General features: G+C 39.5%; 1 protein-coding gene across 1 annotated transcript in view; it reads left to right on the forward strand.

The window, feature by feature from the left end:
* Positions 1-22,915, forward strand: part of FSD1L (fibronectin type III and SPRY domain containing 1-like) — a 100,465-nt gene extending 77,550 nt beyond the window's left edge. Inside the window, exons 10-14 of the mRNA XM_006886983.1 lie at positions 4,127-4,256; positions 13,063-13,160; positions 14,038-14,289; positions 19,913-20,001; positions 22,677-22,915. Coding sequence (XP_006887045.1) covers positions 4,127-4,256; positions 13,063-13,160; positions 14,038-14,289; positions 19,913-20,001; positions 22,677-22,799 — 692 coding nt within the window. The 3' untranslated portion in view covers positions 22,800-22,915. The remainder of the gene's footprint in view (positions 1-4,126; positions 4,257-13,062; positions 13,161-14,037; positions 14,290-19,912; positions 20,002-22,676) is intronic.
* The last annotated feature ends 1,021 nt before the right edge of the window (positions 22,916-23,936 follow it).

Consider the following 23,936-nt stretch of genomic DNA (forward strand, 5'->3'; position numbering starts at 1 on the left):
CATTGGTGTGGCAGAGTTCTTCGTGTCTGAGGTGGTAGCTGGTTTTTGATTTGACGTCACTGCTCCAGAAGAAGGTTGGGCAGAAACAAGAGTAAATGCATAGAGGGTGTGTGCACACTCCAGTGCTCATGTGAGTGGGGAGGGAGGAAGCGCACACTGATACACGTGGGGAGGGCCTCAGAAGAACCTAAAGAATGAAGGAGGAAGTCTATTGTTCCCTTTCTGGAATAGCTTCCCCACTCTTTGGAGATGCTCAGGATCTCCCTGTTGTTTGAGTTAGAGGGCCCTATGTACTCAGGCCAGAAACCAGTTTGATTCCCCACGTAACTTAATCCTCAATGGCACATGAGTATTTTAGGGGAGGTTGATAAGTCTTATAGATGTGGCAAATATGATTGTCTTCCTGGCCCAAGGGCCTAAATGGGTGTGGGGTGTCTGGGTCACAAGCCCTGGCCTGGAACTGCCTCTGGTGTCCTTGCAGATCTCCCAGCAAAGTCCAAGTTTACAAAGATGGCATTTCCCCACAGACCTCTGGGAACTGTAGTCAGTACCTGCAGTGGTCGGGCTTTTCTTATTTGTAGCGTTTGCATCTAGTCAAATGTAATTTGTGGAGAAACTTAAGTTGACCTAGTTCTTTTGAAGGTTTGTTACTGTTACGTAAACCTCAAGACTAGAATGATAGCGTTTGGTATTGAGAATAGCCTACCACTTCCCTGACCTTCAGAGAAACCCAGAACAAAATTTATCTGTTATGTGCTTATGAATTACAGATTTTTCTGGCATTTTTTATACCATTGGAGTCACTCCATGGAAAAAAGTTCAGGCTCCAGAAAAATGACAAGTTGAATAAACATTATTAATTGGTTTGCTGCAGGCCTTTCCACCAGTCAGTAGAAATATAACTATAACTGAACAAAGGGAATGAGGAGAAATTAAGCAAATAGAAACCTACCAGAAGAGAGCTCTTATGCCCTTGTGGGTAAGGAGATGAACTGCTGACCTACTGCCAGTCTTAAGTCCTATGACTGAATCCAGCAGCTGCTCCACATGAGAAAGAGTAGCAGTCTCCTCCTGTATGACTCTGAAAACCTGCTGGAGGGTCGGCTGTGAGTCATTTTCAACCCCTGGCATGTAACAACAACCACCAAGTGTCCTATTCTTGCTATTTATTCCTTGGTGTAAAATATAGCAAACATAGTTAATTTATGTAAATTCAGTGTAATACTTTTGGTATTATTTTCATCAAAAGTGTTAAGAGAAGTGGAAGTTCTTATGATCAGAAATTTTAAGGTAGCATCCCTTCTTTCTTTTTAAAGGTAAATAATGTTATAAATCATAAGTTACTCATCTAACCTAAAAAAATTTTTAACTACAAAAGAAACCAGCTGCCAATAGAAACTGAACTCATGAAATATATCTATATTCTGATTATCCATACCTTAAAGATACGGAAACTAATATCTAGCTACATAACAGAGCTTATATCAAAACCAGGGCTAATAATTGTGACCTACACTTTTGAGGTCAAACTTTTTTCTTCTATTATATGGTGTTACTGTGACTTAACTGAGGTATGGGGACCTCAGTTTAAAAATAGGAGAGAGATCTTTTCTCTCCCCCTACAACTCCTTTTAAAAAAAAAGCCATGAAAATAAATTTTATTCCTAGGTTTGAAACCTGTATTTTTCTCCATTCAGGTATTGTAGTGTTTGATAGGTCTAGTGCCAATTATTTTGGAAGGGGTAACTTTTCTTTCCACTGTTAGCACCAGGATCTTGTTGGCTTTTTTTTCTTATTAACAATAGGAACAGATTTAAGATTTTAAATGACAGTTGAGAATTGATGACATCTTACAAATTAATCCATTTTTTTCCCTTTCAGATACACAGACGTCCTAGTATTATCTGATAGCTAATACAGAGGGTGGAGGGACAGCACAGGAGGGGAAGGCCCTCTATGAGGTGGATTGATTTGGTGACTGAGTAAACAGGATGGGTGTAGTGGAGAAAGAGCAGAGTTTAGGGCTGTTGTTCATAGGGTCACTATGCGTCACAAGCGACTCGACGGCACATAACAACAACACAAAGGTTAGCCCTGTTTTTGTAAGGCAGTTCATAGTTCAAAATCTCAATGCAATTTAGTGTGCCTACTGCTAGATGCTAGGTTAATCAGTATTTCTTGATATACAGAAGAATTAGATACAGATGTTAAAATTCAGCATATTTGGGGTGGATGTTGTTGTTGTTAGAGGTTATTGAGTCAACTATGACTCTTAGCAATCTTATAACCAGCAGATCTGAACCTTAGCCCACCCTGCAACATCCTCATTCTCTCTCTTATGTTCAACTGTATTGTTACTGTCCATGTGTTGTCACTGTCTGTTCACCGGCAACTGAACAGCGACACCCTGATGGGGGTAAGCACGAGGGAGACACATCACTCTGGGAGAGGATCAGAGAATCAATCCAGCTCAATTTTATTGGGGACTGCAGTGCACTTATATACAAGCATGTAAACAGAAAGACAGGATATGGTGGGCTTACAGACATGGGACAGGCGGAGTGGATAGGAGAACCTCAGCCTCATGCTCAACAGATAAAGCAGCCAACTTTCCAGGTGGTGAGCTTTCTCAAGCCTATACAGTCACACACAGGGAAGCATTCTCTATCCCGTATTAAAGGCTGTTGGGAGGCTTGCACTTATCTGGAGCTTAGGGAATCTGTCCTGGCCAGAGGCCCTCCCTACCTCCCCAACATTCCCCAACACTGTGTCATTCCATCTCATTGACAGTTGTCTTCTCTTTTATTTACCTTCCACCTTTCCCAGCATGATATCTTTTTCCAAGGACTGGCCCCTCCTGAGAATATGCCTGACTTTGTGAGACATTTCACCATCCTTGCCTCTAAGGGGAACCCTGGTTGTATTTCTCCAAAACAAATTTGTTTGTTCTGTTGACAGTCTATGAAATGAACATTTAGTACTCTTCTCCAACACCATACTCAAAGGCATCAATTCTTCTGTCATCCTTATTCATTGTCCAGCTTTCAAATGCATACGAAACAGCTGAAAAAAAAACCATTGCTTGAATCAGGTGCATCTCAATCTTACATTGACATCATTGTTCTTTAGTATTTGGAAGACATTCTTAACAGCACGTTTTCCCAATGCAACATGTCTTTTGATGTTTTGTTTGCTGCTACTGTGGGTGTTAAATGTGTTTCCAAGCAAAATGAAATCTTTGATCTTCTGCAGCAAATGCTTAATTTCTCTTCACTTTGTGCAAGCAAGCTTGTGCCATCTCCATTAGTGCAGGTTGATGAATCTTCCAACTTGGATGTCACATTTTTCTTTATATATAGTCCATCTTCTCAAATAATTTCTCAGCATAGAGATTGAATAGGTATGGGGAAAGGATACAACCTTGATGCACACCTTTCCTGATTTTAAACTATTCCATGTTCCATTGTTTTTGCTAGAAACCTTGTTATATTAGCTTGTGCTTTATGTTAGCAAACCTTGTTTCGCTAGAAACCAAACAAAAGCACTGTGCATGGTGCATCACAATCAAATCTCTTAACTGGCAGTGACAGGGTGCCTGGCTCAGAGATGGCAGCTGACCACGCCACTTTGAATGTGGGTAGCTAGCTCTCTGTAGTCCTGGCGATAATCAAGTTTCCTACTACTGGCTCCTGAAAAGGCTCTCTACACGGATTCTAAGTCTCCCAGTGCTTCGCCTGCAGTTTTTCCTGTTCTGCTTACAGTTCTGGTTCACCTAAGTTTTTCCGGTTGGTCTGTTCTAGTTTCCATTCATTGACTATGACTGAATCGTTTTGAAGCTCTAGCAGAAACACTAATGGACATCCAAGTAAAGGCCTTTGGCTGGAATACAGAGGATATAAAAAGGATAATATAGCCATGGTAAATTAGAGTCTTATTAACAAAAGACTTAAAATGTTAGGAATTGAATTTCAGCCTTTTTTTTTACCTTTATGCAGTATTAAATCAATAAAGTAGAAAAATTGTGTGATAATAAATGCTATACTTCAGAAAGTGGAGATGTGTTTTGTTGTTGTTGTTCTTGGTGTGCTGTTTTCTGAAAAACTATTTTAAATGTTGTCTTGAATAGCCCTTAACTTCAGTTTGGATAACTCCTCATCCCATTTGAACTTGAAAGTTGAAGATACCTGTGTAGAGTGGGATCCTACTGGAGGAAAAGGTCAAGAAACTAAAATGAAAGGAAAAGAGAACAAGGGCAGGTAAGCTAGTTCATCAGACCCGTGATTTGGGCAATGCTTTGTACACTGGTCTTCTTTACAGAGGCACCGTGAGGACTGCTGTCATCTCCTTCATTACTCATGATGTTATGTCACTCTTAGAGACCGCCTCCTTCACCAGATCATAGAATCCTTGCTAAGGTCTGTTATAGATGTTGTTGTTGTTGATTGCCATCAAGTCAAGCACGACTCATAGTGACCCTGTAAACAAAAGGCCTGAAGCCTTTCTATGACTGTCATCATTTATCAAAGTTCATAGAGTTTCCAGAGACATGCTGTTTAGGAAGTGGCTGCCTGTCCTGCTTAGTACTCAGAAAGTCATATGTGGCATAGTTTAAAATTGTTTTAAGTTTCATATTTCTTAGATTATATGAGTGCTAATAACAGTTGTTTTGTAAACCCTGTCTACATTTAATTATGACTTTATTAGTTACAATCCTTTTTAATTTTTTTCTCCTTCTTTTCCTTTATTTGGATTTTTAAAAATTTATTGATATATGTTCACAAATACTAGTTACCACAATGTTGTACTTTATCACTAGAAAATTTGACCAAATCAGTGACTTCAAAAATACTGTTGTTGTGTTGTTGTTAAGTGCTTTCGAGTTGCAGGAGACTCATAGAGACCCTATGAAGGAGAGTCCTCCACACTTGGGTGCCTTTCATCCTCTCTCCAGGTTCATAGGGTTTCCGTAGGCAAGCTATTATGGAAGTGGATGCCACCCCTCCTTCCAAGCTTGTTTTAATACTAGCAGTGACATAAATGACAGTGCATACTTGTAGTGATACATGCAGACACAAACAATAGTGTGGGCCAGTAGTGGGACATGCAGATAAAGGGCATGATCTGAAGTGTCATGGCTCTGGTTGAACATTAACTGAGCCTTTCTTAGACATTTTTGTTCACTATACAGGAATTTTTTTTAATAAAAAAACCAATATACCTCTGCTGAAACACTTGCTGCTACTCCTGTATGCCCTTGTGATGCCACTTACTTATTTGAAAATTTATAATGAAGCTCCTTCTCTTTTTACCGACATGAGTTAGGATATGTTAGAAATACCACTGTGAAATATATGCCATTTAACAGTTTTGAAATTTATCATTAGCACTGTCATTACTGTTCTTTCTTCCTTTCCTAGTCCTGCCCTTACTTTCACTAGTTTCTAGTACCGTTAGCTAATTTTAGATTTTTGGATGGCCTCTCTTGTCAGAAGTCTTCACTGAATGACAGCTTTGAGCATGCCAACCCAAAGCTTTACTCTTGATCAGCAGGCAGCTTTATGAGCAGAAGAAACAGGCCTGATGACCTTTTGGCATTGCTAGAACTCAGTTAGTTAGTTTCAGAGTTTGAGAGCTTTCTCTTTACTTTTCAACAAAAGGATTTTTTGCCAAAACAGAAAGAGTCAAGGTTAATGTCACTATGAGTTAACAACAGTGACTCAAAATGGTTTCCCCAATAGGCTTTTGATCTAATTTTGCTATAACCTGTTAAGTTTAGAATATAAAGTAGTCTTTTAACAGTTCCCTATTTTTATCTGACAGTGCCCATGTCACTTCACTGAGGAGACACACCAGGTGATGATCTGTGTCTGTCTAGTTCTAGGCCTTAGTGTATCTAGCTTGGCTGAATAACTTTTTTTGTTTGTTTTTTAAAAACAGTAAGCCAGAGCCATTGCAGCAGCTATTCTAAGCTCAAATACTGCTCTTTGTAGACCGTCTGTATTGATAGCTTATGTTTACAGCATTTTAGTGCTATGTGTTATTTGGCTTTTACTGCCTATGATAACAAAACAGTAAGCTCTGCTTTCAAGTCTTCCTTGAAGTATTTTCCCATACTTGGTTTTTTCTGCATTTACTCATACCTGGCATTTTTCTTATTGTATACTCAGTATATCTAACAATATAACTTGCTTTTATTTGTGTTTGACCTAAGCACATTTGAAGTGTTCTGTATTTTATAATATCTTAAAGTTTCAAAAGCATCCAGGATGAAAAATAAAGGTCAGTCCTTAAATTATTAAGACAGTGTTGGACAATTTGGGTAGAGGGAGAGGTGGGTAAAGGAAATGGGAAAGATCTGGTTTAAGAAACAAAGTATATGAACGTTGTAAGCAAACCAGTATAAAAGAAAAATTTTTTTAAAAAGTCAGTGCTGGAAATATGAATCATTAAAAGCTGCACAACTTAAAAACTGCTAATTTGAAGACACCATATTTCTCTATTAGAAAAATATGTATCCTTTCAAATTACCTTCTTTTAGATTCCCCCCCCCCCTTGTGTTAATGTACTGTAAATTGTGAAATGCTGTCAGGTTACTAACACCTGTATAATTTTTATAACTTGATGATTTTTAGACTGTCTTAGGTGATATTATTTCCTTTCTTCTTCTTCAGGATGTTTCACATTTAGGCCATTTCTGAAATGTTACATGCATTTATTTACTCTTCCCACATGTGTCTGTTGAGTGTAGAATATTAGGCTAGATGTTACAGAGTTTACAGGGATATGCACAGCCTGCCTTTAAACAGTTTGCTCTGGCTTATGTATTATACGTATGTACACATACTCTGAGGGCCTGGTGTTAAAGAACTGCACTGCCACACCAAAGGTGCATGGTTGGAATCCACCAGCCACTCCAAGGAAGGAAGAGGGCAGTTCCCTTCCATGCGATTCACAGCCTCTGAAAAAACCTGCTAGAGGGTCAGCTATGAGTTGGTTCCAATTTGATGGAACATAAAAACTACAACAACAACACATACACACAAATTGTAGTGATGCAAAGCACAGATTTAATATCTAATGGTAGGTGTGAATATAAGAGTTAAAAAAAAAAGAGTTCAGAGGGCTCTGCTGAGGAAGGATGGGCAGTCTCTTCCTGTGCCAGTCGGATGAGACGCGATGGCACACAAGAAAGTAAAAAGGATTCAGAGGAAGGAAAATGTAGGAATTGCCAAGTGTTACAGTGGTCAGTTGGGACAACAAGCAAAACTGAATGTAGCATTCAAGTCTTTTTTTTTAAATTCGTGAGGGTGAAACCAACTTGCTCCCCAGAGGCAAGGATTTTGAAGCGCTATCTCACACACAGGGTTACGAGGGACCAGTCCTCAGAGAAGACATTATGCTTGAAAGGGGGGAGAAACAGCACAGGGGAGGAAGACCCTGGATGAGATGGATTGAATCAGTGACTGAAGAAATGGGATTAGGTCTGTTAGAGATGATAAGATTGGCTCAGGATAGGGCAGGGTTACAGTGATTCTACATAAGGTTGCTTTGAGTCACAGGGACTTTGAACAGCACATAACAACAACAAACTGTGAACATAATGCAAAAGAAGCTGTAAGAGCTAACTCCTCCATAGTTGTTGTATTACTTTTTTTCCCTCCTAGAATGGCGCCTGGTGAGGATCAGGTGGATCAGCACAAAAACGGTGTAACTTTTTGCTGAGGGAGCCATACAAAGGGCTCCTACCATTTTAAAGACTAGCGGGGAAGCGCTAAAAGACTTAGGAGTGGAAAAGTACTGAGCCATGAGGAGATTTCTGAGCCAAAGTGCCTTGACAAAGATTGCTTATGAGTGTGGCTAGCCTGGGGCCGAAGCAGGGACTGGGCATGGGGATAGACTCCTGAGTCCTCTGCAGCCCTCCAGAGTGCAGTGCCCTGACTGCACCAGCCTTTGTAACTGCCTGTGCTTGGATGTGAAAGGTTACACTGGGGAACTTAGCCTGGAGCCAGACTTCTTAGAAGAATTGTTTAGCCTGGTTGGATCTGAAATTAAGGGCATAGTATTTGACCTGATTCTTCAGGAAGTGGAAGAATGTGAAGCAGCAGCAGCAACATTTGAACTGATTTTCAGGAAGTGGAAGAATGTGTGAGTTTCAACTTTGAGCAAGAGAGGCAGCAACCAAAAGGCAAACACTAAAGGCAGACTGAGTCAGTATCGGAACACTTGACTGCTGTTATGCATACAGCTGGGAGCCAAAAGGTTTGCAGTTTGAGTCTCCTCGTCGCTTGAGGGAGAAAGATGGGCCTTCTTCCATAGTGATTTATAGCCTCTGGCACTCAATAAAGGGTCACTCTGAGTTGGAAATTCCATGGTAGCTGTGAGTGGGTGAAAATAAGCTGGTATGTTTAGCTATATAGCATATATAGTAGCACTATGAAAAGACAACTTGGAACAGGATTGAAAAAACAACTCTGAAATGCTAAATTAGATAGTTTATAGACAGTATAGACAAAGATTTTTTAACTAGAGGGATGAACAGTGCTTTATCTAGTAACACTGAACAAGGTGAAGTGGATGGTAGAGAACTCAGAAGTTGGTGAAACAGTAAAAACCAGAAGTAGCAAAAAATCCTTCATTCGAATAAGTAAAGTATCCATAGGGAGATGGAGGAACCCGTGTAACATAAGACCATAAAGCTGTTCATTTGCACAGACACATGGAGGGGCAGAAGGCTGAATGGTACAGCAAAGAGTTCTCTGAACTCTTTCTTGAACTAACCTCTCATTCTTAATAGTTACATATGTCTTGTTTTTCTTTTTCCCATGCTTTCCTTTTATTTCTTTGCTGATGGTAAGTTGCAATTTTTTTCCTTTAAAAAAATACTTTTGTAGTTGTCAGAAGAACTCGGCATATTTGAAGCATTGTTAGGTAAAACTTTACTCTGTGTTCACATGATTTTGTCCTACTTGCCTATTTCTCATGGCTCTGAATTCCCTGGGAATATTTTTCAAATGCATAGGTCATCATAGCAGACATAGCTTACTACCTAAGGAGCTGAATCTTTGTATTTAGAAAACATTTCCCAATTAACTCTCAAATCTTGTTGACTTTCTCAGTTGACAACACTGATTTATTACAAAATCCTAAATGCTGTGTTTGTCTAATTTAGAATGATGGTTCAGGAAGGTCTGGGTACTTATGTAATATATAAGAGCACAGATTCTATTAGTTGGGCTTATGAATCATTTTGTTCAGTGTTGCACATCTGCTCAGTCCTGAGGATTCAGACAGGAGAGGGTTGTGGTTCCTGCTAGCAGTTGTATCCTTCCCCTCAGCTGCCCTGCCGCCAGGTTCTTCACATGCTGTAGCAACCAGGTATATAGGATGCCATTTCACAGATGGTGAGATCTGTCTTTTTTTAAATCACCAATTAACTGTTCCCTTTGCTAGAAGAATTTGTTTTCACTTCAGTGGCTCCCTAGTCCGTCTAGGTGTGAAATCACCCTCTAGTAGTCAGAGTCGAATGCTGGTAGTAATTTGTAGCTTTCAGAGTTGAGCAAATGATTGAGATGTGCAGCCAGACTGGGGGACCATTGGTTTACCCCACTAAGATTCCTCTTTTGTGACCTATTGTAATTCTGTTTTCACCCATAATCATTGATCTGCTTCAACCTCTGGTCCCCTTTTGTTTGATTGTTGCACCTTTTGTTTGTTTTGTGTTAATTATCAAGCAATTACAACCATTACAACAGTAAGGCTAGTATTAGCAATACTAAAAGGCTTTGGGATTTGAAATGAAATGATAGTGAAGGGCTAATTTCCCATTTTCCTTCCCTAGTTAAAAAGCTAATTACCAAATTGCATACATTCAAGATTAATCTAAAGTATTTTTACTAATAAGCAGTAATACTTCTTCAACTTTGGTGAGCTGTGCTCCCTAGTTGTTTCCAGGACAGAGTGTATTTACATTCCAGATGATCAGTTTTAAATTACCTTTTAGAGAATAATTTTGTAATAATTTTAATAATTTTTTAATAATTACAAAAATAATTTTGTAAGGGAGCTCTAGTGGCCTAGTGGCAGGAAACTCCGCTGCAATCCCGAAGGCAGGCGAGGCCACCAGCTTGCTCTGTGGGAGAAGGATGGGCAGTCTCCTCCTGTGCAGTTAACTGCCTCTGAAAACCCCCTGGAGGGTCAGCTATGAGTCGGTTTCAACTCGAGTTCTGGAGACATAAAAATCTTTTAGTTAAATTTCATAACCTTGTAAGAAGAACTTTGATTTTTCTGACTTTCCATGTCTTTTCATCGTTGCATGTAGAACAGTTTTCACAATTTTTTTTTAAGAACAACAAAATGGTTTCTTCAAACGATAGTTTCCAGAACCCCTTCTCAGAAGAGAGGTGCAGCTGGTTACAGGCTGCTCCCCTCCCCTCCCCAAGGCCTGCAGCAAACTGGCGTTTGTGGAGTCTCTCAGTGTCTGGAACATGGTTTAAAATGTGAAACTGGTTTCAAAACACTTTGTCTCAACAAGAGGATGAAAATAGAGCTGCCTTTACTATTTTTAATTTGAGTAACACTTAAAAGTTTAAAGTTTTTAATTTTGTGAAAAACTAATTCTGGGACTATTGAGCTCTAGTGACCTAATGGGTGAAGAGCTGTGATGTCAACCAAAAGTCAAGTCAGGTGGTTTGAATCCACCCGCTGGAGGCAGATGGGAAGTCTCCTGCTGTGCACTTTACAGCCTCCAAAAACCTGCTGGAGGGTCAGCTATGAATCATAAGCTATAAACTTAATACCATTTTTAATGTACTTAAGATCATTCCACTTAAAAAGAAGTTGGCGTTCCTGAGTTCATTGGAAACTAGTGAATCTGCTTTCTAACAGCAAGAGGTTTAAAAATACAGAGTGCAGTGTGCTGAGCTATGTGAAATGCCTTTATAACTACCTCCATATTTCCCTTGCCCTTGTCAGGGATTTCTTCTCTACTATTAGTGACAAACATTAAAGTCTACAAGGTTGACCTTTTCTAAGGAAAAAGACTGAAACTACATTTTATAAAAGCTCCTTTCTTGCTAATTAATTTTGAGAATATAGATAGAAATGTATTCCATTGCCAGTAAGAAAGAATTTTAGGATAATCTTGACAAAAATGTTTTCCCGTTTTTAAAATAAAATGTAGTTGGAATGTTATTTTATAAACATCTTTTGGAATTTGATCTGTTTTAAGCCTTTGAGAGTTAATAAAAATATTCTCTGCATTATGTTGTTGTTGTTGTTGTTGTTGTTGTTGTTAGGTGCCGTCAAGTCACTTGCGACTCATAGCAACCGTCCTGTGCCAATCACACTGTCTCCGACACACCCATCCCGATTACCCCAGTCACTGAATCAGTCCACCTCATAGAGGGTCTTCCCCTCCTGCACTGTCCCTCCACCCTGCCAAGCATGATGTCCCTCTCCAAGCACCGGTCCCTCCTTAACAGCATTTCCAAAGTATGTTAGACGGAACCTCAGAATCCTTGCCTCCAAGGAGCCACCCAGTTTAACCCTTTCCAGGATGAATCTGTTTTCCTAGCAGTCCATGGTACCCTCAATACTCTTCTTCAGCATTACAGCTCAAAGGCATCAATTCTCCTTCTATCCTCCTTAGTCATTGTCCAACTCTCTGATGCATAAAAAGTGATAGCAAAGACCATGGCCTGTATCAGATGCACCTTAGTCTCCAGAGAGACACCATTGCTTTTCAGTACTTTGGAGAGGTCCCTAACAGTAGACTTTCCCATGGCAATACGTCTTTTAATTTCCTGGTTACTGGGGCCGAGAGTGTTGACTGTGGAGCCAAGCAAACTAAAGCTGTGAACAATCAATCTCTTCACCATCCATCCTGATGCTGCCAGTTTGTCCAGTGGTGACAATCTTTATCTTCTTGACATTGACCCTCAATCCATATTGGAGGCTGCAATCCTTGACCCTCTGCAGCAAGCGCTTCAGGTCCTCCTCAGTTTCAGCAAGCAGGGTTGTGTCATCTACGTAACGCAGATTGTTGATGAATCTTCCATCAATCCTGACCCCACATTTCTCCTCATAGAACCCAGCCTCCTGGATAATCTGCTCTGCATATAGATTGAAAAGGTATGGAGATAGGACGCATCCCTGGCGTACGTCCTTCCCAATTTTGAACCATGTAGTGTCTCCTTGCTCTGTTCTAATGACAGCCTCCTGGTCCAAGTATAGGTTTCGCATTAGCACAATCAAGCGTTCTGGGATTCCCATTCTTCTCAGAGTCAGCCACAGTTTGTTACGATCCACACAGTCAAACGCCTTTGCTTAATCAATGAAACACTGATACACATTCCTCTGGTATTCTCTGCTTTCAGCCAAGATCCATTTAACATTAGCTACAATATCCCTAGTACCACGACCCCCTCTAAACCCATCCTGGACTTCTGACAGTTCTCTGTGGATGTGCTGTTCCAGTCGTTTTTGAATAATCTTAAGTAGATTATCACTGCACTATAGCTTACATAATTTGATGGAAGAAGTGTAAGCTTAGACCATATAGGAGGAAAAGTAATTTCTAACACTTGACGTTATCTTGTGCATGGATTAGTAAAGTGACCATTTTTCTTTTTAAGAAGAAAAGATCCATAGCCAAAGTCCTACTGCTTTTGAAAATAATTATTTAGCTGTAATTCTAATAAGAAGGAGCCTGTTTTTGCCTTTGCTCTTATTTTCTTTTTTAACATGGTTTTGTGGTATTTGGGGTTTGTTTGTTTTTTTCACCTTCCTAAAGTCATGTCTTGGCTCTTTTGTCCTCATTGTTTACTTGAACTCTTCTGTTCTTTGTACAAACCTTACTCCATGTGCCTGACCTCAGTGCTTCTAGCCTGCTTTGTTGTTAATGGGTTCTTGCATTTGAGTATTAATAACTAACCACTCTTTAATAATAATTTAGATCAAAGAAAATGAAAACTTTGTAATGATTCTTCTCATGATTTGTAATTTTAATGTAGAAAACATTGCACAGACTCTTTGTTTTTCTTCTTTTTCCTGTTTCTATAGAAGTGGTACGCCATCCCCTAAACGGACATCAGTGGGCTCCAGACCCCCAGCAATAAGAGGCAGCAGAGATCGTTTTACTGGGGAATCATACACAGTGCTGGGTATGGTGACACATGGCAGTTCTGCATTTTCTCAGACCAAACTTTTCACGGTCACCCCCGTGTTATTTCTACTGGAGTGGCTGCCTAAATATTGAAAAAAATCTCTGCAGAAGTTTATCCCTGTCAAAGTCTAATTACTTAGGGAAGTTTTTAGATTTTATTATTGCTAATTTTTTAAAATATTTTCTTCCAGCTTTATGCACAGTGCTCTGTGTATATATACTTTGAGAAAGAAAGGGCTGAAAGATTCCATAGTAAAAAAATAATAATAAATACAAAGGTAAAATTACAGTAAGCCCTGTGCATTTATGTTTATTCTCGTAGAAAGAGTACATAAATCAACTTTTTATGCTATTCTATGGCACAGTCAATAGGTTTAAAATCGATGTGATTAGTAAGGCATTTTAAAGAGCTCTAGAAGCTCTGCTGGCCTAGTGGAAAGAAGCTGCTCTGCAATCCTGAAGGCCTTCACTTCAAATCCACAAGCTGCTTTATGGGAGAAGGATGGGCACTCTCCTCCCGTGCTAATAACTGCCTCTGAAAAGCCGGCAGATGGTCAGCTGGTTCCAACTTGACGGTAAACAACACAGCATCAGTTTAAAAAGTGGTAAGCCCTTACCTGCTAATGGACAGGTTGGCAGTTTAAACCCACCAGCCTCTCCACGGGAAGAAGATGTAGCAGTTAACTTCTGCAAAGATTAAACCTTTAGATGCCCACTAGACAGTTCTGCTCTTTACTCCCAGGTCAGGATGAATTGAAATCAGTTCAGCCGGTATGACTGCAGTGGATTTTTTTTTTTTTAGAATAAGAGGTTTTACTTGGAAGATGACATTGTATTGAATTAAAGCATAATGTTACCTCCCTGGTCTTTTGTAGGAGACACTGCTATTGAAAATGGACAGCACTATTGGGAGGTCAAGGCCCAGAAGGATTGTAAATCCTACAGTGTGGGAGTAGCTTATAAAACTCTGGGGAAATTTGACCAGTTAGGAAAGACGAACACTAGTTGGTGTATCCATGTCAACAACTGGCTACAGAACACATTTGCAGCAAAGCATAATAATAAAGTGAAAGCCTTGGATGTTGCTGTTCCTGAGAAAATAGGTGTATTTTGTGATTTTGATGGAGGTAAGTTTATTTTCTCTTCAGAGTAATATTTGATCATTGTTGTTTGCATTTCAGCACTTTTCATTGCTAATCATCTCCACAGAAATTCTGTAAATGCTGTGCTAGGAACTATTTGACTAGCTAAGATTTAATTACAAACAAATCCCAGAACTGACAGAGTGTACAGTGACTGCTTGGTGGCTGAAAAAGCATTCTTCTATCATATACAAAGTAAATCTAAAATGAAGTAAGTCAATCTGAATGTTGTTGTTGTTATGTGCCGTCAAGTCGCTTGCGACTCATAGCGGCCCTATGTACAACAGCCCTAAACTCTGCTCTGTCTTGTGCCAATCGCACTGTCTCTGACACTCCCATCCCAATTATCCCAGTCACTGAATCAATCCACCTCATAGAGGGCCTTCCTCTCCTGCGCTGTCCCTCCAAACTCCCAAGCATTATGTCCTTCTCCAAGGACTGGTCTCTCCTCACAACATGTCCAAAGTATGTTAGATGGAGCCTCAGAATCCTTGCCTCCAAGGAGCCACCCAGTTTAATCCTTTCCAGGACAAATCTGTTTTTTTTCCTAGCAGTCCATGGTATTCTCAATACTCTTCTCCAGCACCACAGCTCAAAGGCATCAATTCTCCTTCTATCCTCCTTGTTCATTGTCCAACTCTCTGATGCATAACAAGTGATTTCGAAGACCATGGCCTGTATCAGACGCACCTTAGTCTCCAGAGGGACACCATTGCTTTTCAGTACTTTGGAGAGGTCCCTAACAGCAGACTTTCCCATGGCAATGAGCCTTTTAATTTCCTGGCTGCTGGTGCCAAGACTGTTGACTGTGGAGCCAAGCAAACTAAAGCTGTGTACAATCTCAATCTCTTCACCATCCATCCTGATGCTGCCAATTGGTCCAGTGGTGAGAATCTTTGTCTTCTTGACATTGACCCTCAATCCATATTGTAGGCTGCAGTCCTTGACTCTCTGCAGCAGGCGCTTTAGGTCCTCTTCAGTTTCAGCAAGGAGGCTAATTTTATTTTCTTTTTGGAATTTTAATATGTGAGCTTATTTCTTTGTCACTCACAGCAAATTTTCTTTGTGACTGGATTCAGACTTGGAGGTAGAAGCTCTCGAAGAGGACAGCCTCTGTCTCTTGGCGATCTGCTCCTGACATATTTCTCTGGCCTCCTTACTTCTCTTGGCCAGAAGCTTAGCGTGCTCTGCAGCCTCCTCCTTATTCTTCTTAGTGCGCAGTTTCTTCAGAGAAATTTGCCAGCATTTGTGCTGCAGGACACATGGAGGAACAAGACGCTGAGTCTTGGGCGCTTTGGTCCTAGGTTTCTGGCTTTATTTGTTCTGTGGCTTTCTCACAGAATAGTAACGGATATCATCTTCCTTAGAGAGACTGATGAGTTTGCAAATTCTGCTGGCCCTTTTGGGCCCCAGGTGATGAGGCACAGTCAGTTCTGGGATATCCTTCTCCCCTTTATTGACAATAACCAAGTTGAGAACACTCACATTAGCATCCACAATGTAACCCTGATCAGAGAGGTGCTTCCTAACTCCAGTTCTCTGTGGTCTGTAACAGGAATGCCCCTTACTCAGCAGGAGGCAAACTTGGCCTTGGGTCAAGACTCGCTGCTTCGTGGGAAAACCTTGTTGTTTCTGCACTGATTCACACAACATACCCATTCCACTCATCACCCGGAGAGTCTACAGCAACTTCTGTGGTCATTCGCTTCTCATAAAAATGTATGAAGTTTTTGGCAGCCAGTGGCAGAGAAGAAGACTTTAGCTTCATGTTGGAGCAGCTGATTGCCCCAGTGGTGCCATGAAAAAGAGCTGAAATGCTAATTTTAAAGAGAGTAGCCTAGTCTGTAAAGAGTAGTGGAATCAGATTTTTTTTTTTAGAGAAGACCTAAGAGATTATATAGTCCATCTGCCACAAAGCGTAGATTCCTCCTATACTTGAACATGTTTTACCCTTGTATGTGAAGCTTGTCTTGGCAGGAAACCTGACTTGTTGCTAGATAGGTATTGGTTTAGGAGATTTTTCTTAAGTTGATGCAGTTTGTCTTTCTACAACTTCTGAACTTAATGCTTTTAAATTTGCCACCTAAAGAAACATTCTCCATTTACATGGACGCCCTTCTCTGTTTAAAAATTGTTAACATTCCGTCTCAGTTCTATTAATTTTCCCTCTTGTAATTTTTCCACATTCTTATAAGCTCTTTTTTTAAAATTTGAGTGAAAGTTTACAAACCACACTGGTTTTCAATCGTTCACTCATTCATACACACTTTATTTTATAACATTATAGTTGATTAATGTCATTAATTATAATGCTTTATCAAATCATATGTTGCCTTTCTCTTCATACAACTGCAAATCCTTATTTATAAGCCTTTAATGGTTGCATACTATTTGCCAGTGTGTTTCGTAAGACTGCTTCTTAAAGTAGAGCACATAACATCTAATCAGCATAGTGATCTGGCAATGCTGTTTTTAGAAATATGACTTAGGGCACTATAGACCTATATTGAACTTGTAGCTGTCTGATTCATTAGATCTTTCTCTGTGGACTTCTGTCAGATTATTTTATTTCCTCTTATGTTAGGTACTATCAGATTAATTTTGTTGTCAAGAATGTCACATATATATATATATAAAGTTTCATCTTAATGAATTTGGCCAAACTCCCTCTTCTTTTCAAAGTGGTTTTAATGATCTAAAAATTAATATTTATCTTCTGAAAAATGTCTTAAGTTTTTAGGTCATTTGATGTTATTTAACAAGTGTCTTCTCTGCTGTCACCTATATAATGGCTCACTCTTTGAAGATGGTATAGTAATGAAATAAAGGGAAAAAAGTAATTCCCTTTATGCTTCTTTCCAGGTTAATTTTTAAGGCTAATAAACAGTAAAAATGACCGTAGCCAAGGCTACTGTTATGAACCTTTGTTCAAATCTGTCTTTTAAGCCAAAATTTAGTATTTTAAGTAAGTTACATTATAGCCTGATAATTCTTGTGGTATCAGCTTACTACTCAAACCAAAAAAGGAAATTTTGTCTGATTTCTTTATAGGCAATGACATACCAGTTTTGTGGCATTCTTTTTTTTACCTTGAATCAGTTAAAATGAATTTTCTCCAAGGAAAATGACAGATGTATTAGTATGTACTTTTGCCTTTTTCTTTATTACCAAAATGCTCTTCTTTTTTTTCTTCTGTCCATGCTATTCTGTGATTCCTTAGAGATTCAAGAGAAATTAAGTTAAAGCAGAGGCTATAAGAAGGAAAGTTAAATAAAATAAAGCTGGCATCTCATGAGTAGCTTTTAAATAAGTTTAGTAGACAGACTTTTATATATTACTTATGGGGAAGAGGTTTCTGCAAGTTTTAGAAAACTGTAAAGATGATGCCACCTGTCTATCAGTTTTGTTTTGATGCTTGAAGCTGTGCCGCCAGTATGTCACTTACCAGTCAAGGCACCAGTGGTGGACAGTCAGCAGAACTTCCATACTAAGACAGACTAGAAAACAGGATTAGCCATCCATTTCTGAGATGATGGCCTTTTGAAGCCCTCTGGATAGCAGCAGAGTATACTGTGATCCGTGCTGGAATGTGAAACCCTCAGGTTGGAAGTCTCGGAATACAGCTGAGGACAAGCTGCTTCCTCAAAGTAGAATCTGTCTTAATGATGTAGGTAAATTAAAACCATTTCAGCCAATGAAATGATGTGTCATGACTCAAAATGAGGCCCAACAGCCAGAATGTGACTTAGAAGCAGTGATGGTAAGACTTCATCTTACATGCACTGTATTAGGAGAAGCCAGCCCCTAGACAAGAGCATCATCTTTAATCAAGCAGAGGGTCAGAAATAAAAGACAGTGACACTTAATGAGATGGATACAGTGGCTGCAAAACTGTGCGTGGTGCACTTCCAGGCACTGCTTTAATCCGTTATATGTAGTGACAATAAGTGGAATTGGACTCAACAGCACCTAATAGCAAACGAAGATTCTAACCACTGGGCCAATTGGCAGCATCAGCATGGATGGTGAGGAGATTGAGATAGTTAACAGTTTTAATTTACTTGGCTCCACAGTCAGCGTTCTTGGTAACAGCAGCCAGGAAATCAGGAGACGAATTGTATTGAGAAAGTCGGCTGTGAGGGACCTCTCAAGAGTACTGAAGATCAACAATGTCAGGCTGGAGACTAAGGTGCGCCTGATCCGGGCTATAGTCTTCGCAGTTATGTGCTATGCATCAGAGAGTTGGATAGTGAATAGGGCTGATAGAAAGAGGATTGATGCCTTTGAGCTGTGGTGCTGGAGAAGAGTGTTGAATATACCATGGACTGTTAGGAAAACAAACAGGTTTGTCCTGGAGAGGGTGAAGCCAGAGTGTTCCCTGGAGTCAAGAATCCTGAAGCTTCATCTGACATATTTTGGGCATGTTGCAAGAAGGGACTGGTCCTTGGAAAGGGACATCATGTTTGGCAGAGTGGAGGGGAAGCAAAGGAGAGGAAGACCTTTGGTGAGATGGATCGATTCTGTGACTGGAGCGGTGGGAATAAGTGCGTTTGAGATGGCTAGGTTGGCACAGGATAGAACAGCATTTAGAGCTCTTGTGCATAGGGTCGCTATGAATCACAAGCGACTCGATGGCACATAACAACAACAACAACATTTACCCAAATCCTACCACAACGTAAGACTTATTTTATTAAACCATGTTTAACTACTTCTAACTACTTGAGTATTATTTGAAATCAGTCATCACTCCTTAAATTTTACTAGTGTTTAATATCTCCTAACAGCCTATCTTTCAAAAGGATCATGCTACTAAAATAACTCTTAGTTGTCCAGCCTACTAGCGTCCTGTTAACTGTTCTCTCTCATTTTGAAAGTCTTCAGTTGAAACTGTTTCCTTGGTTCATAGACAGAACTTGAGGATATCTTCTGCTTTTCCCTTTTCCTCCTATAGAAAATGTAGATACTTTTTCCAGGCCCTTCTTTCATCTCTACAAATTTCCTTTCATAAGTTAGCCGTTTGTTTAGTATACAGAATAAATACACTTATTCGCTCTGCTCAAAATCACTTTAAGATCTTCCCATAAGATCTTTACCTCTTCCCAAATTTTTCCTTTCACTAAGAATATACAAATTGCATCATATTTAGTCTAAAGATTTAGCTTTCTAATTATGTTTTTCTTAATTGTTTATTATTTTACCTACCATTGTCCCCCACCATCCTCCTGTTTCTCTGGAAGTTGAGATGGTGAATGTTTAAAACTCTGGGTCATTGAGTCAATTTTTACTCAGATCAACCCTATTGGACAGAGCAGAACTCCTCATAAGATTTTTTTTTTTTTACTTTTTACTGAACTGAATCTCCTAAGATTTTTTAATGAATTTGAACTTCTTAAAGCTCACCTTTTTTCTTTTCTTTGTCTTCATTCTTAGCTCCTAAAGCTTACTTATTACTGATTATGAGGTGAAAGTTTTTAGTTTAATCTTTATAATTTGTAACAAAAAATTATAACAATATTGCATTTAGCTGTTACTTTTGTCCATGATTATATCTTTGTCATCATTAAATGTCATTTTTCTATAATCAGTCCTTTTTTCTTTCTTTTAGGTCAACTCTCTTTCTATGATGCAAACTCAAAACAATTATTGTATTCCTTTAAGACAAAATTTACTCAACCAGTGCTTCCAGGTTTCATGGTTGGTACCAATTTTACATTTCTTTTGGTTTGAGAACTTTAATAAGAATAATCTATGGTGTTTATTTAGGAGAGCAGAGTAACTTATTTTTTTCTTTATATTCCTCTCCATTTTCTTAATCTGTTTTATCCAAATCTGTGATAAACTATATTTTATTAAATTAGATGGTAAGACATAAAAATGCTTTCTTTTGGAGTATATACTTTTTTTAAATTCATCCATGTTGTTTGTATCAAATAGTCTGTTTTATTACTGAGTAATGTTTAATTCCAGTCACTAGTGTCTGCTTACAGCTGTTCCTCCTTCTTTGTGTTTCCATATCTGAGATCTCAGTCTCAGTTGCCATGTCTGCTAGTCTAAGTGCTAGTCTAAGTGTGCTCTATTGTACTTAGGGTTTTGGAAGGCCTGTTCTGTCTCCACACTTTTTCAACCTGTATGCAGAACAGATCATCCGGGACGTTGGGCTATATGAGGAGGAATGTGGCATCAGGATTGGTGGAAGAATCATCAACAACCTGCGTTATGCAGTTGACACAACCCTGCTTGCTGAAACTGATGAGGACCTCTGAAGCGCTTGTTGCAGAAGGTCAAGGACTGCTGTCTTCAATATGGATTGAAGCTCAACATCAAGAAAACAGAGATTCTCACCACTGGGCCAATTGGCAGCATCATTATGAATGGTGAAGAGATTGAGATAGTTAACAGTTTTAGTTTGCTTAGCTCTGCAGTCAACACTCTTGGTACCAGCAGCCAGGAAATCAAGAGATGAATTGCATTGGGAAATTCAGCTGCCAGGGACCTCTCCAGAATACTGAAGAGCAACAACATCAGGCTTGAAACTAAGGTGCGCCTGATCCAGGGTATAGTCTTCGCAGTTGCATGCTATGCATTGGAGAGCTGGACAGTGACTAGAGATGATAGAAAGAGAATTGATGCCTTTGAGCTGTGGTGCAGGAGAAGAGTGTTGAATATACCATGGGCTGCTAGAAGAATGAACAGGTTTGTCCTGGAGAAGGTGAAACTGGGCTGCTCCTTGGAGGCAAGGATTCTGAAGCTTCGTCTGACATACTTTGGGCATGTTGCAAAGAGGAACCAGTCCTTGGAGAAGGACATTATGTTTGGGAGGGTGAATGGACAGTTCAGGAGAGAAGACCCTTGATGAGATGGATTGATTAATTGATTGAGGTAGCGGGAGTAGGTGTGTCGGAAACAATGAAGTTGGGACAGGATAGAGCAGGGTTTAGGGCTCTTATGCATAGGGTCACTATGAGTCTCAGTGACTTGACGGCACATAACAACAACAACACAATGTTTAATTCCCAGTTGCTAATTAAAGCACTGCTAATTTGAACCCACCAACTGCTTCGTAGAGATCAGTATCATATAAAACAGTATTCTGTTATATGCATGTACCCAGTTTATTCATCCATTCACCAGCTGAAGGACATTTGAGTTGTTTCCATTTGCTGGTTAATTACTAATAAAGTTACAATAAACATTGACTGAGGAACCATGGTGGCCTAATGGCAAGAAGCTACAGTGCAGTCCTGAAGGCACGCAGTTAAAGACCACTAGCCACTTCACAGGAGAAGGATGATAGTCTCCTCCCATGAAGTTAACTGCCTCTGAAACCCCTCAAGTGGGTCAGCAATGGGTCAGTTCCAACTCTACGGAACTCAACAAAACAATATAAACATTCACTTGCAGATTTTTGCTTGACCGTAAGTTTTCACACTTGAAATGTTTGCTGCAGAAGATCAAGGACTGCTGCCTTCAATATGGATTGTATCTCAACATCAAGGAAAGAAAGGTCCTTGCCCCACTGGGACAGATATGCACCATCATGGTAGATGGTGAAAGGATTAAAACTTTCAGTGATTTCTTGATCCTCCGTCAACATTCTTGGTACCAACAAGCAGGAAATCAGAAGATTCATTGCTTTCGGCAAGTCCTCTGTCAGAGATGTCTCAAAATTCTGAAGAGCAGTGGTGTCACTTTGAAGACCAATGTGTGTCTAATTCACACCATGTTCTTTTTGATCACTTGCTATGCATCTGAGAGCAGAATATTTAATTAGGACGACAGACGAAGAATTGATGTCTTTGAATTTTGGTGCTGGAGAAGACCACTGAATATGTCATGAATTGCCAGAAAAACCAAACAGATAAATCCCAGGAAAAAGTACAGCCAGAGTGCTCCATAGAGGCAAAGATGGCGAGTCTTCAGCTCAGATATTTTGGGGATATTGCTAAGAGAGGCCATTCTTTGGAAGAAGGTACCATGTTTGGCTAGGTAATTTCAGTGAAAAGGGCACAAGACCCCCAAGCATGTGGGTTGACATGATGACTGCAGCAGTGGGCTCAAGTGTATCTGAAGTGATGAGGGTGGGACAGGATAGGATAGGATTCAGGTCTGTTGTTCATAGGGTTTCAGTGAGTGGCATTGGACTCTATGGCACCTAACAATAATACCAAAGACTGCTTCTGTCTTTGTGATTCTTAAAGAATCTGGGTTATTAGCTTTTTTGTTTCTCTTCATATTTCCTAGCTCAAATCAGTTTAGAGCATTCATAATGTGACATTTTAAAATTTTCTTTCAAATGAACAATTTAAAGTATCCTTGAGGTTTTAATTTACTTTGAAATCTGATGAAGCTCTGTCTTTGTGTTGCCTTAGGTTTGGTGCGGTGGACTTTCTTTGAGTACTGGGATGCAAGTTCCAAGTGCTGTGAGAACACTTCAGAAAAGTGAAAATGGAATAACTGGTTCAACCAGCAGCCTGAACAATGTTGCTCAGTAGTGCCTGCTCAGCAGATATGACCCCATTTTGATTGGGAGACTTCTTCTGTGCGATTATAAATCACAGAAACTTATGAGTGGTGCAAATCAGGTTTGCTTCCTTCAGCTTTAAGGCCTGGAATCTATTAACATTAAGCATCTAAAATGAAGCATTTGCAGAAATCTTACCATGCAATTTCATAGAAGCAAGCAGATAACAAGCAAGAAACTGGCATTTTGAAGAATGAATGAGAAAAAGGCAGTGTTTAAATTTTTATAAAAAATAACTTAAATTTTGGGTTTCTTAGATTTTTTGTTTGTTTTTGGGACGAGAGATGGGTGTCTTCAAATAATTCATTATGAATGACAAATTTAGGCCCTAGAGTGGAAAGCTTTTAAACTTTGCCTTTCTGCTTTATTTTTTTCTTTCACAGTTACCTATTAATTAGGTTTTTATACTGAATCTTTAAAAAAACAGTCTTCTAAGGGCTTTTCGAAATTGAGACCATCGGTTAGAGATGCTAGAAATGTTTTTCCCCCAAAGAGTTTCTTTTTTCCCTTTTTTTATACATATGTTGAGTTTGGCTAAATTACCTTTTTTGTTTACTGACTACATTATTTATCATTTTCTCTTTTCCATTATAGTATAATATTTCTCTTATGGCTATAATTCAAAATAGGAGAATTTTCTAGATGGAAATAAACCTGTTGCTTCCAAGACAGTTCCGACTGAGAGCAACCCAGTAGTAGGACAGGACAGAACTGCCCTTCAGGGTGTCCCAGGCCATAATCTTTAGACGCAGTAAATACAAGAAATGGGCTCCCAGCATGGCAGAGATCTTGATGATGGTACAGAGTAAGGCAAGGTTCGGATAATGTTCCTAAGCTTGCTTTGAGTCATCAGCAACTTGATGGCAACTAGCAGCAGCGGTCTTTAGGAAAACCGATGATCCCATCTTTCTCACTAACTTTTCAATTACCACACAGCCACTGTGCCACTGGTAAGCTAAATTACAGTTCTGCATCTGGTAACACTGACAGAGTAACAAAGGAGTGTTCTTCACCTGTTTTCCTGCTTAATCAGACTTCCCTTCATTCACTCTTTATGATGGGTAGGATTTTTAAAAGCCTCCTAGTTTCTGATTTGTTGTCTCATTTA

The sequence above is a fragment of the Elephantulus edwardii genome, unplaced genomic scaffold (genome assembly GCF_000299155.1).
Source record: "Elephantulus edwardii isolate Elephantulus edwardi_28Jun2011 unplaced genomic scaffold, EleEdw1.0 scaffold00052, whole genome shotgun sequence".
NCBI lineage: Eukaryota > Metazoa > Chordata > Mammalia > Macroscelidea > Macroscelididae > Elephantulus > Elephantulus edwardii.